General features: G+C 35.7%; 1 protein-coding gene across 5 annotated transcripts in view; it reads left to right on the top strand.

Moving 5' to 3' along the window:
* The window catches only part of ppp4r1l (protein phosphatase 4, regulatory subunit 1-like), a 58,999-nt gene that overhangs the window by 22,339 nt on the left and 22,159 nt on the right, over positions 1 to 14,501 (top strand). For all 5 annotated transcript variants that reach the window (XR_011340058.1, XR_011340059.1, XM_069884825.1 and 2 more), the window contains 3 exons: positions 293 to 426; positions 3,592 to 4,166; positions 11,188 to 11,450. Coding sequence is in view for 3 of the 5 variants with exons in the window: in XM_069884825.1 (XP_069740926.1) it covers positions 293 to 426; positions 3,592 to 4,166; positions 11,188 to 11,450 (972 nt within the window). In the remaining 2 variants the exon portion in view is untranslated. The remainder of the gene's footprint in view (positions 1 to 292; positions 427 to 3,591; positions 4,167 to 11,187; positions 11,451 to 14,501) is intronic.

Genomic DNA, 14,501 nt, shown 5'->3' with positions numbered 1-14,501 from the left:
AGAAGATACTTATCCTATGTGTTTTTCCTTCTCTAAATCTGAGGTAACCTTTGCAGAGTTCAAATGGGCACCGAGGTCTTCAACGTAGACTGATTGATTAAATGAGTCTGCGAAGAAATTTTATGTGACTCATTTTGGTCCTGCAGCAAAACGTATCTAGCTGTTTTATGGTTCCGTGATTCATGTAACACGACGCGCACTTACGCATGTAATTGTAAACTTCAGGTTCTAAATCTGAAGATTCGACTAACAAAATGATACCCGTTTACTGAAACTTTGTTGACCCTGCCAGGTCCGCCAAGCTGCGTTCCAGTCTCTAGGTCCATTTATCTCCACTTTTGCCAATCCATCTAGTGCTGGCCTGTATATCAAGGAGGATGGTACACTGAGCATTAGACAGCTGGACAATAGCGTTGCAGATGTCAGGTATGCATGCAGATCAGACAGTACTTAAACTGTGGCTTTAGGTGGGTAGATTGCTCATGCTTGCTTGCTGCTTGCCCTGAAAGCTATCTTGGATTTACCATTTGACACTCAAGAGAATGAAGGACAAACCAAGTTGACTAAAATGTTCCAACTTTTTATTTCTCTCTGCTAAATGTAATCTTACTTCTACATAATAAAGTCCTCTTTCCATCCAAGAATGCTGAAGCCCAAGACTTTTTAAATTGTCAAAAATATTTTGACGAAAATTATTTTTCCTCTTTAGAAGACAATATAAATTGATTCACTGGTTTCTGCCCTCCCTTTCTCCCACTGAAACATATTTATCCACTCACTTTACCAAAGCAGAGATGTGCCTCCAAAGTGCACGTGAGCTATTTGCACCTCTGTGGTTGAAAATGGCTCTTTGAATGCTTTGTTTAGCAGACTCTTTGATTATTCACTTACTTCTGATGAAACTGTCACTGCTTCCTTGAAACATTGTAGCTGGACCATTTGCGCCATATAGGAGACAGTGAAAAGATGATCATGTTCATTCAACCAGTTTCTATACATCATATTGGATTCTTAATTGTATTATACCTTTGTCTCCAGCATATTTGTAGACAAACTGGGTATTCCACATTGTTTCCTTGAGTTTTTTTTACATATAGCTTGCATTGAAGTAAACTTTTATAAAGTGTGTGTATAACAAGAGAATGATGCTCATTGACTGCTCTCCTTCTGCGAGAGGTAAAATGCTATTCTAGGGTAACTGGCTTCATGTCAGATCCTTGCAAATTATTGTTCTCAATCTGGGCCCATCAAATTGTACTTTAATGTACATAAATTTCAGTTATGAGTCCATTTCCAGGAATCTTTTGAGACGTTTCAACATCTTGTGCGGCTGAAGAGTGCTTTGTTTAGCATCTGCTCCGAACCACCTGCTCTGCTCTGAGGGATGCTGATATAAAGAAACTGACCAGCTGCAGTAAAATGGGAAGCTTCCTTTGGTCTAACCCAGCTAATCCAGTCTATTCAATCGCAAAGCAAACTAGATGCTGAAAGCATGAATACTCTAGCAGTTAGAACAGGAAGTAGCTGCTCACAAGAGCCTGGCAAAGGAACAAAGCAGGAATGTCAGAATTTTTATAAAATGCAATGCAATTTCAATGCAATGTCAGCCTCTGCTTAATAGCTTAATTTTGATTTAAGAGTGAGTGCTGCTTGTAAATATACAAGGCAAAGCATCGGGCAACGAATGCCTGGAGAACAATGAGAGGCGAACTGGAGTTAGTCTAGCTGGAGCAGTTTTTGAGAGATGGGAGAAGTATGGTCCAGATTTCAAATAACTACTTGCAAATGATGTTAAATATTAAATGAGTGAGAATGATATTTATTATATATTCATAAGTACAATTAAAACTAATACATATTTGAATATAATTTCCCATTTTGAATCATTCAGAAAATTACTCAATTTCCTTCAGCTTGACAGCAATGAGTTTTTCTTTTGAAAAAAATCATTTTGTAGTAATTTTATTACTGGAAATGTTGAATTTCCTAAGTCTACTTAATTTAGTCCTGGTAAAATGAATGATGTAGTCTTCATGCTGATGTGTTCTCTGTCTGTATAGTAATCTCACCTTTGATATTTTGCCATTCTGATGTGTGCTGCAGATTATTCATTGTTGTAATATAATTTTATCTATTAATTCCAAGTTTTTCTTCTTTTGTACATCTGTCTAAATATGTGCATGAGAACACCAATGAAATCTAAACTCCCTGCAGTATCTGTTCTAACTCCTTTTCTGAGGAGCATAAAATTCTAGTTTATTGTCCATGTTTTTTAACAATTATCTTAACAAATCCTGGGGTTTCATCCTTATTTGTTGCTTCCTGATGTATCTTCTCACTTCTTTATGGTATGAACTTTATTTGGATTTCTTAATTTTAAAAATTATACTGAATTGCCTCTTCCTGTATGATCACTGCAGATTGAAGTGATCTTACCTACCTGTAGAAAAGACTGCGCACAATAGAACTCCAGATGTGCATAGTCCTGGTCTGATGCAGAAATATCTAACTGGGAACTAGTTTGTATAAAAATATACAAGCAATTATAAAAACAATCCTTTAAGACCAAGTGCTAACTCTTCAGCTTTCTGGTTTTTTTTCCAGAAAGGTATGTGAAATATCTCAATACAGCATGCTAAACAATTTGGGAGACATCCATTGTATGAATCAGTGTTTAAATTTGCCACAAAGGGAATTTAAGTGGTAATTACAACTAAATTAGAAACATTTGTTTTTACAGTGTAAAAGCAAAAATAATTTGGTTAATTCTGACCTGCTATCCTTTTCCTTGGATCTTATACCTGCTGTTGGCGAAGGGGATTATAAAGGCTTTTATAGCAGAGGCTTTCATAATGGGGTATGGAGTCATCAAATATTTGTCCATCATATTTAATGATCCACATATTAATTTTTAAAGATGACATTTGGCACTAGAGCAATGTTTCCTTTGGTAAACTTTGCAGTTTTAGTAGTTTGGACGTAGACTTCCTTTGGTTCTGTTAACATGATTTTTCTGTGCACAAATTTGAAAATGAGTGAGTTAAGCACAGGATGGGAGGGACTGGGAGGAGGAAGGTGAAGAATGATTACCTGATGCTTCTAACTTCTGAAATGTGGGATGCTGAGGCTCCTGGTTAAGGGCTTTCCTCCTTTATAAATATCTAATTTTTAAAAAACCCCCTTCAACCCATGTATCACCGATATTGATTCAATCAAACTCATTCTGTTAAAATGTCCCCTGAACCGAAAATGTGATTGCTTGCTATAATGAAGAAGTGTGATTTAATTTATATGAAATTTTTCATCCTTTTCGAGTTAATATCTTTGTGCAAAGAGTCAACTGCATCTTGTTGTATCCACTTGTGACAACAAATATATGTGTATGTACGGCCGAAGATGAGAAGCGTTGCCTGTGTGATAATTAAATCAAGTTCATCTTCTCCTTGTAGTGCCATGAAAGTTTACTGTCCTGGCAGAGGGGTATAGGTATAAATTGGTATTTGCATAGTTTGCACTGAAGGATGGTCTTGTGTTTGTATACTATTTTAAAAGTTCTATTTGTTGTGTGTACAATGTGTCCTTTCATTTCAGTGCTCCCTCTAGAGATGGCCCTGTAACTCAGAACCAAGGCACTTTGCAGAAAGTCACTTCATTAAGGAAAGATGAATTGAGCATTGTGGAAAGCCTGCTTCAGCAGGAGGAGACATGTGAACCCCAGGGGAATATTCACTTAAACTCTAATTTGGGCAGCCATGATTGTCAGATGAAGTTCCCACCATCTGATCCTTCAAATAGTGCTGTTCCTACTTCTGTATCATGTGACCAGGCAGCAATGGATAATGCAGCTGATGAAAACAAATGCATCACTACAAATGAATGTTTAGAAGTAGCAATTGCAAAAGAAACTGGGAGGATTTGCACTACATCACCACTAGTAAATGTGGAGCACTCTGTAGACATGTTTAGTTCATTTGTTTATTGGAGATCACCTCTACCTGACATCAGTTTTGACTTGGAGCTGCTACAATCGGTAGTTGAAGAGGAACGGGGAGATCAGAGTGTGAGCTCCATTTCGAGAACATTATCTGAAGGTTCCACGGCAAGCAGTGAACTGGAGAAAGTGCTGGAGAGCCTGCAAGCACACCTGGATGATCCTGATGTACAAGGTACCCTTCTCATACCAGTTCCAGTGATTTTCTTTTTCATGGTAATGTTAGAACATAGAAATTCACCAAAACAATTGTATCTTCAAAACAATAATTTGTATTGATAACTATTAATATAACATTTCTTACTTTACTTTAAACTTAACCCCACCATGTGCAGTGTGTGTGTGTGTGTGTGTGCAGAACCAAACCATTATAGTTCAGGCACAATTCTGAAAAGTCATTTTCAAAGTTCAGTCTTATAAATCTTCTGTGTTGAAACTCAGATTTTTAAATCTGCTGTTCAAAAGTAATTATGGAGTAGGTGAAGTGGCAAGTCATTAGACGTCTCATAACTCACGAATTCTTGCGAGTTGCTTTGACAGAAATTTTTCTTCATACGAATGATTTTTTTTTTTACAGTTCTCTCTTGCATAGAGGTTACAGAACTTGTGATTTCTGCAATGCTTTCACAAACCCAGGCCAGGGTTAAACTAAGTAACCGTCAAAATGGTTATGAGCCAACTGCAAGAATGATCTTGCTTTCTTTTACGCAGATATGGGTTAGTCAATAGTGACCATTACAATAGCCACAACAGCACTGCTCTCTCTCTTGACCAAGAGAAATAGTTGAAGTGGTCATCCTTTCCAAAGCCACTTTAATTCTGTGTTCCTCCCTTTACAAGGAGACCACAATAGCAGTCCTTTCACACAGAATGTTACTGCATTTTTGACTTCAGATGAAAACTGGTTAATAATATCAAAGGTACTTTCTTGAAGTGTTGTAATCACATGACATCACTACTGGGTCTGTTTGAAGTTTCATTTCTTCTGAAACCACTTATAAAGCAAATGGCTTTCTGTTTACAGAAGTGTCTCTTGTAGCAAACATCCATTGTCTCAATTTTCATTGGAACAATCCAAAATTCTTGCTGCTCTGAAATAGCAGACAAGCTCTCTTTTTGAGCAAACAGGCTTTTAATGGAACAATGACACTAGGTTTATAGCTCTGTTTACAGGTTGGACATGGAAGCCACGGCATCTCTTCAAAATAGTGTTTTCCCTGTCCAATCCACAAAGTAACTTTCCTAAAAATATATATTATAACCTAAAGATTAATAATAACATGTCTGTTACACCTCCTTCCAACAGAGAAATATTTGAGCTTTTTAAGAACAAAATTTTAAACTGCAATCTACATTTTTTCTTGTAGATATTACAAGAAAATGCAATATAATACAGACAAATATAACATTTTTTCCAGCAATATTGCAAATCTAATATCTTGAGAGGCAATCAGCAATTACATTATCCTTTTAATATGAATGATCATATTCTTGCAAAATTAAACTCCAGTTTAACATTTGTCTTTTTTTTTTCATTTTACTCAAAAACACTAAAGGATTGTGATCAGTGTAAACAACAATCGTTCCAGAGCATTGCAAATGTATATCTCGAAATGCTGCAAAGCCCATACAAGGGACAATATTTCTTTTTCAATGGTAGAATAATTATTTTGATGTTTATTGAAATTTTTAGCTACGTAAACCACTGATGGTAAATATTACCACAATCATTCTTTTGTAATAGCACAGCTCCTGTAGCTTCATCACTGCTAAAGAAAATGGCTTTTCAAAGTCAGGTGACTTAAGCGCAGGTTTGTGACATAAAATGGCTTTCAGTTGGTCAAATGGTTGTCTAAATAAACTTTTCACACTTTTCAGAAGGTTAATCAAAGGAAGGGTGATATCAGCAAAATTTTTACAGAACTTTCTATAATACCCCACCATTCCTAAAAATCTCCTAACAGCTTTCTTAACTGTGATGTGAAACTCTGAAATCTTTTGAACTTTCACTTGGACAGGTGCCAATTTTCCTTGACCAACAACATAACTAAGATAAGTCGCTGTAGCATGGCAAAATTCTCTTTTAGTTAAATTAACAGTAAGGTTTACTTCTGAAAGTTTGTTGATCAATTTTTCTAATGCAAACATATGTGCTTCCCAAGAGTTATTCCCAGTAACTAAATAATTAATATAAGCCTCCGTATGCTCTAAACATTGAATCACAGAATTGATTATCCTTTGGAATGTTCCTGGAGTATTCTTCATTCCAAATTGTAGAACATTGTATTCATTTAAATCTGATGGGGTTATGAATGCAGAAATTTCTTTATCTCTTTCTGTTAAGGGAACATGCCAGTAACCTTTTAATAAATCCATCTTCAGAAGAAACTTAGCACTTCCAACCTTGTCTACACAATCATCCAGCCTAGGAATAGGATAAGCATCTGTAATTGGTGCAAAAAAATTTCAATATTTTTATTAACATTGAAATCCAAAAATACTGTACTGTATATGTTAAAATTCAACAAAATACATTACACTTAAATCATATAATTTCATCCAAGGTACCCCCATTTTAATCAAACTGATTATATTGTATTGATATTTTATTAATAAAAAAAGGAAAATCTAAATCCACTACCAAGAAAGAAGCTGTTTGCCCAAAAAAAGACAGAGTTCTTATCAGATTGATAAATTACTTCATTAGTCAACTCTTCTACCTTCATAACAAATCAAAGATTATAAAAGTAATTCAAAAAGGGTCCCCAGAGTGTTTGAAGATTTAAATTCAAATTGGAAATTGAGTATGTAATCTTCTCTAAATATGAACATGATGTCACATAGCCATTGAGCATGATAGGGCAGATAACGTCCCTCCACCTGAACAACACCGCCGGTCTAGCCATAAAAGCTAATACATACAGCTCAGATGTCATTAAAGTTATGTCACTCTCCAACAATACCAGATAAAGCAGTTAGGGGATTTGGTTTACAATTAACAGAATTAGATTCCAGTAAGATCCATTTTGGACAGTCTTCATGGTTATTATAATCTAACCAAAATATAAGGTTTTGTATATTGATTGGTCAATAATAAAACCTAAAGTTTGGTAAGGATAAATCTCCATTCTTTTCAAGTTTTTGGAAATGGATGAGGATGTTTATTCTTCCATATGTAAGATTGAGTCAAAGGAATCATAATTTTATAGATTTCTTTACCCAAAGTTATGGGTCAAGGTTAAAATTTCATTCTTAGAGGTTTTAGGAACTACAACCTGGCATCAGGTGATCACCACTTCCTCATCAACACACCTTTCTTGAAATAATATCCTGCGGGCATTTTCTTAATTTCATCAGCAGAGAGAGCCGTATTACTCACTTCCGTAAGATCAGGATCTCTGTTCTGCCTCTCTATAAGCTCCTTTCGAGATAATGGCAAATCCTTTGGCAGGTCATTACAACCTGATTGCTGTTGTGCACCATCACAGACTTCTGTCCTTTCAAAATCATTCTGTACAGCACCATTTTCACTGGCAAGCCTTTTTGCTATGGTCCTTATTACTGCACAAGCTGGATATATCAGAATCCATCTTTGTCTCATCAATGACTGGCTTATCCAGACAACTTTACCCTCTGCAAGATCATTTTCTAATAACAGCAAAATCCCATCCACTGATAAACATGATCTGATCCCTCTCTAACAGGTCCATTAACTAATTCTGATTTCAACATTATCTTGTGCAGAGGTATCAATTCCAAATCATGCCCCAAATCTCAAATCAAATTCATTTCACCCTTGGCAGTCTTTTCACCAAGCACCAAAACACTGTCTGACACGAGTGACTGAACAGTTCCAGTATCAAAAGATGTTTTACTGTCACCTGTGGTAACCCTTCTCTTTAAAAAAAAAACCTTACCCTCTGACACAAAATATTTGAATTCCTTCCTAACTTTACTAGCAGGTCCAAAACCTTTTTTTATTTCTATGTGTTTCATCTCTTTGAATACAGGCATCTGGTGCTGCCTCCTTTTCTTTCTTAAGCAAACAAAGAATTGCTGGAGGAATTTCATGGGTCAGAGTGCACCTGTGCATAATCAACATTTCTATTCCAACTCTTAATGCAAATCTGCATAAAATGTTTTCCAGGCAGTTGAAAGACCTAGGGTGGAAACAGTGGGGCCTCTGGTCGTTATTCCATTCCTCTGTGACTTTGGCCATGGCATCAGAGGATTAGAATCTTGCTCACATGATACAGGATACGTTGTGGCCTGAAATACTTACCATTCTTTTTCCTCCATTGATGGTGCTCGACCCATCGAGTTACTCCAGTAGAGTGTGTTTCCCTTCACCTAAAGTTGGCCTGATTGTTGTTCTGGCACCAGATATCTCTATCTTCATCCCATATTCTCTCTCATCATTATCCATTATTTGACCAATTGTGTTTGAGGTGAAGGTGGCTACACAATTGTAGATGGAGAGGGAATAGAGCAAGGAACTAAATATGCAGCCATGTGGTGCCCCTGTATTGATGGTTAGCAAGGAGGAGGTGATGACACCAATCTACACCGATTGGGGTCTGCCTATGGGGAAGTAGAGTTGCAAAGTGAGGAACAAAGTCCAAAATCTCTTGAGTTTAAATTTTTTTTTAAAGTTTTGCTGCTAAGATGGTGTTGAACACCAAGCTGCAAACACAGCTTGCTGTAGGTGGTGTTGTCCAGGTGATTCAGTACAGAATGGAGGGTCAGCAAGATGGCATCCATTGTTGACCTGTTGTGATAGGAGGCGAATTGAAGTGGGCTTCAATTTACAGAGACTTCATTTCTGATTTCCTCTCTATGTGATCATTCATGTCATACATTTTTGTTTCCATATTACAGAGTGAAAATGGTGTTATTTGGGATTGAATGTATTTATGTTAATGTAGAAAGTGGTTTCCCTTTTATGGATGCCCTTCCACTTGATAACCCATGTAAATATCTGTGGTTGTTTAATGATCTTATTTTTCTGTTCCTTTTGTTACGAACCCAAAAGACCCCAAAACCCAACAGCAATAGATATTCACCATGACAAGTAGTTACTTAAACAAAAGTTGTTTTTAATTATCTTTAAACATGAAAACTATTTATCTCTATTAACTTAACTAAACACAACTTAATCCCCTTCTAATTCTAAGCACACGTGTATATAATGTGTGTGTAAATTTAAGAAAAGTTATTTGGTTATTTGGTTCACAGTGCAATCTCACTTCTCATTCTTCCAAGTTCTCTGGTTGCAGCAATTCCTGTAATGTGCACAGAATTTAACATGTATAAAGTTCACTAAGTGTTGGTGCTCAAAAGGTAAATGTCTATCGCTCAGAAGGTAGGGTAGGGTTTGCAGAGAAAGATTTGTTGTTCCAGGATTTCCACAACTGAGAGACTGCCATTAGTCACCTCAATGTCTTGCTGATGAAAACTTTCCCCATCAGGGTTCTCCAGATGATAACCTCTTTCTTTCAGGCTAGCACAGAGTTCCTTTCTGTTCCCCTTATTCCAAGAGAAACATCAGACCGATAGCACTTCCAGCCATCCGCCGTTCTGGAGCTTTCTGTTTCAGTTCCAACAAGCTTTTCCTGCTTGCTTCAGCTGTGACTATCCAGTCTCTCTCTCTCTCTCTTCATCTGAGACTGCTAGAAAGCCCATGTGACTCTCTCACTTACAAACCCCCCCCCCCACCTTCTTTCTGCTCCCATCTATTGTTTTAGGTAAACAAACCTCAGGAGTGACCTTTCTGTGCACCTGTCTCCAGTCTATTCATTTGATGACATCATTTCAATTAGCAGCTACTTGTGAAATGTGCATAGCATTCTCCATAGTTTCTGTAATGTTATTGAATATGAATTCTTCAGTATTTCAAATAAGATCTGTTTTAAAATGTTGTATGTATGTAACCTACTCTAATTTTACCAAATTATCTTCCATATTTTATCTACATTACACTCTGGACACAAGAACAGAAATATTAAATTATTTTAAAAACACACAATGCTAGAGGAACTCAGCAGGTCAAACAGTGTCTTTATTTAGCAATGGTAATGTTTGAAAATTTGAGAATGGTTGATCTATATCTTGAACTATTTACTCACTTTGGTTAACTATGTCTTGGTATTGTATTTATGGAGGTCAATCAGACTTGGTTTTGAATTAACTCAGTTAGAACAGCTTTTTGAAGAGGATTCCGGATTTCCATCATCCTTTGAAATTCTTACCCCACGAGGAGATGGAGGCTAGATCATTAGATATATTTAGGGTGTAGATGATAAATATTTGAAAGTTGGAGGGCGATAGGAAACTGGTGCAGGAGTAGTTGAGGTCAGCATACATCAGCCAAGATCACCATAAACAGCGACACACGCTTGAGAAGCCTCAGGGCCCACTCCTGCTCCTATTTTCTTGTGTCCTTGTGAAGAAGTACTTTCTGACTTTGTCCTTCATTAGCCTTGCTCAAATATCAAGAATTGGTAGAAGTAAGCCAATTAAAAAGGCCTTCAGGGTAATTTTTTTCATTTGACAGAATCTTGCTTAACTATGTATAACAGTACTTCAAGCATCTTCACATAAAATTAATTATTTAGAGATATTTTGAATGAATTCTTTCTTTGACCTTGGTCTCTTTAGATTTGTAGCTAGGGATTCTTCTTCTACTGCATTATACTTTAGCCCTCTGTACCTGATCCCTATCTTCTAACCAGCAGACTGCTTGGACCATCAACATATGAACCTTGGGCTTCCTGTAATTGATAATTATTAGTAATATTAAACTAAAACTTAAAAGAACTGATGAAGAGGCTGCACCCTTCCTTGTATTGATATGTTATATATTCCAAGTATTTAATTTGTTTACTATTTGGTATCGTGGCCCAATTTTATTAATGCAATAAATGTCTGATATGACAGGGCAGGGCTGTTCAAATTTTATGCTCCAAAGTAGCCTTCTCCCACCCTATTTAGTTTAACTCATGCTATCACAATTTTAGAGATAGATTTACCTACCTTTCCGTATTTCACAAGAGATGCTGCCTACTGTATGTGAGGAAGTGTTTGGTTGAAGGACAGAGCTATCCTATTCAACCCAGCCACTAAAACATCGACTTTCGAACTCAAATGAAATCTGTAGAAGACCGTCTCTAATGGGCATGTTTGATTTCCTCTTGTAGCACAAGTACAGGTGATTAGTGCTGCACTTCGAGCTGCACGATTGGATTCTGCATCAGAAGAAGACCTGTCGCCTGATACTGAAAATACAGAAATCGCTCAGGTTAATACATCACTTTTCAGCCCAGTACTTACTGTACTCACAGACACCGTGTGCGTCAAAAGGGATGTGCCAGTGGGCTTGGACACAGCAGCTGAGGTTACAGAGACATCAACTGAGCACTTTGATGAAAGTTTTGAATCTAATGAAAACGAACAGACAATGGTAAGTTAACAATATCTTTTAAACCTTGGGTGTTGCTTCATATGCACATGTATATTTCCGGGCTCTGGATCTAAATCTTGGCATTTTCACAGGTCTAAAGGAGCAGGGTTTGCTATTTTACTGAATATTTTAGTATAGATACTGCTCTGCACATTATATATCATGCCATTTAAAAAATACTCAGGTCAGGTAGCATCTGTGGAGAGAAAAAGTAAAGTCAACCTTTTTAAAGGTTTTAAATATATTTTTAATTTTTTTTTCTGTACTATGCAGAGTTTTTTTAAATTTTTTTATTTTTCACACTATAAACCATATTGACCAAGATACATACATTTTTTCTCTTGAATATATAGTTATTTTTCCCCCTTTTTCCCCCCCTCCCTTCCCTCCCTCCCTCACCCCTTTTCCCATTTATTTGAAGTTCAATCTATAAGATACATTAAACCCGTTAAACAATGTTGTCACTTAATAAAAATAAACAAGAAATTTTACTGAGTCAGTTCTTTTCGTTGTCTTCTCCTTCTGTCATTTTAGGTGGTGGAAGACCATGGTAGGATTTCTCTATTGTATTTCATGTATGGCTCCCATATTTGTTCGAATATTGTGATGTTATTTCTTAAATTATATGTTATTTTTTCAAATGGAATGCATTTATTCATTTCTATGTACCATTGTTGTATTCTCAAGTTGTTTTCTAATTTCTAGGTTGACATAATACATTTTTTTGCTACAGCTAGGACTATCATAACAAATCTTTTTTGTGCTCCATCCAAATCGAGTCCAAATTCTTTATTTCTTACATTACTTAGGAGGAAGATCTCAGGGTTTTTTGGTATATTGCTTTTTGTGATTTTATTTAATATCTTGTTTAGATCTTCCCAAAACTTTTCCACTTTCTCACATGTCCAAATTGCATGAATTGTTGTTCCCGTTTCCTTTTTACAGCGAAAACACCTGTCTGATACTGTTGGGTCCCATTTATTTAATAAATGGTGTATAGCCTGTGTATCCAGTTATATTGTATCATGCGTAACCTTGTGTTTATTGTATTTCTCATAGTTCCGGAGCATAGTTTTTCCCATGTTTCATTCTTTATCTTTATGTTTAGATCTTGTTCCCATTTTTGTTTAGGTTTACCGTTTGTTTCCTCGTTCTCCTTTTCTTGCAGTTTGATGTACATGTTTGTTACAAATTTTTAAATTATCATTGTGTCTGTAATCACATATTCAAAATTGGTTCTTTCTGGTAACCTCAGACTGTTTCCCAATTTGTCCTTCAAGTAGGTTTACAGTTGGTAGTATGCAAATATTGTATCGTGAGTTATATTATATTTATCCTTCATTTGTTCAAAGGATAATAATTTATTTCCCGAAAAACAATCTTCTATTCTTTTGATCCCTTTTCTCTCCCATTCTCTGAAGGAAAGGTTATCTATTGTGAAAGGGATTAGTTGATTTTGCGTCAATTTTAGTTTTGGTAGTTGGTAATTTGTTTTATTCCTTTCTATGTGAAATTTCTTCCAAATGTTGAGCAGATGATGCAATACCGGTGAATTCCTACGTTGCACCAATTTTTCATCCCATTTATATAGTATATGTTCAGGTATCTTCTCCCCTATTTTATCTAGTTCTAATATGGTCCAATCTGGTTTTTCCCTCGTTTGATAAAAATCTGATGGGTATCTTAATTGTGCGGCTCTATAATAATTCTTAAAGTTTGGTAGTTGTAAGCATCTTTGTTTGTACCATTCTGTTAATTTTATCCAGTGCTATCCTCGGTTTCCCCCCTTTCAATAAGAATTTCCTTATTATTTTCTTTAGCTCCTTGAAGAATTTCTCTGTTAGGTGAATTGGTAATGACTGAAATAGGTATTGTATCCTTGGGAAAATGTTCATTTTAATACAGTTTATCCTTTCTATCAGTGTTAGTGGTAAGTCTTTCCAATGCTCTAAGTCGTCTTGTAATTTTTTCATTAATGGATGATAATTTAGTTTATATAGATGGCCAAGATTTTTATTTAGTTGTATACTTAGGTATCGCATTGCTTGTGTTTGCCATCTAAATGGTGATTCTTTCTTAAACTTTGTGAAATCCGCATTATTCATTGGCATTGTTTCACTTTTATTTGCGTTGATCTTGTACCCTGATACTTCTTCATATTCCTTCAATTTCCTATGTAATTCTTTTATTGATATTTGTGGTTCTGTTAAGTATATTATAACGTCATCTGCAAATAGACTGATTTTATATTCCTTCTCTTTTATTTTTATCCCTTTTATTTTATTTTCTGTTCTTATCAGTTCTGCTAGTGGTTCTATAGCTAACGCGAACAGTGAGGGAGATAGTGGACATCCCTGCCTTGTTGATCTGCTTAAGTTAAATTGTTTTGATATATATCCATTTACTGTCACTTGAGCCAATGGTCCCTTATATAATGCTTTAACCCAATTAATATATTGCTCTGGTAGGCTGAATTTTTGTAGTATTGGAGTTTTATTTCCTTCTACTGCATGAATTAAGTTAATAAATTTACAGATATTGTCCGTTGTTCGTCTTTTTTAATAAATCCAGTTTGGTCTAGATTTACTATTTTTGGTACATAGTCGGCCAATCTGTTTGCTAATAGTTTAGCTATTATCTTATAATCTGTGTTAAGTAGAGATATTGGTCTATATGACGCTGGTGCTAGTGGATCTTTCCCTGTCTTTGGTATTACTGTAATTATTGCTGTTTTGCATGAATTTGGTATGCTTTGTGTTTTATCAATCTGGTTGATTACTTCCAGGAGGGGAGGAATTAATAAGTCTTTAAATGTTTTATAGAATTCTATTGGAAATCCATCCTCTCCTGGTGTTTTATTGTTTGGTAGTTTTTTTAATATCTCCTGTAATTCTTCTATTTCAAATGGTTTTATTAATTTATTTTGCTCCTCTTTGTAATTTCGGTAGTTCAATTTTAGCTAGAAATTCATCTATTTTGTCTTCTTTCCCTTCGTTTTCAGTTTGATATAGTTGTTCATTGAATTCCCTGAAGTTTTCATTGATCTCCGTT

Source organism: Narcine bancroftii, chromosome 6, assembly GCF_036971445.1.
Source record: "Narcine bancroftii isolate sNarBan1 chromosome 6, sNarBan1.hap1, whole genome shotgun sequence".
Classification (NCBI taxonomy): domain Eukaryota; kingdom Metazoa; phylum Chordata; class Chondrichthyes; order Torpediniformes; family Narcinidae; genus Narcine; species Narcine bancroftii.
The sequence above is the reverse complement of the archived record's forward strand: the minus strand, read 5'-3'. Positions and strand labels throughout refer to the sequence as shown.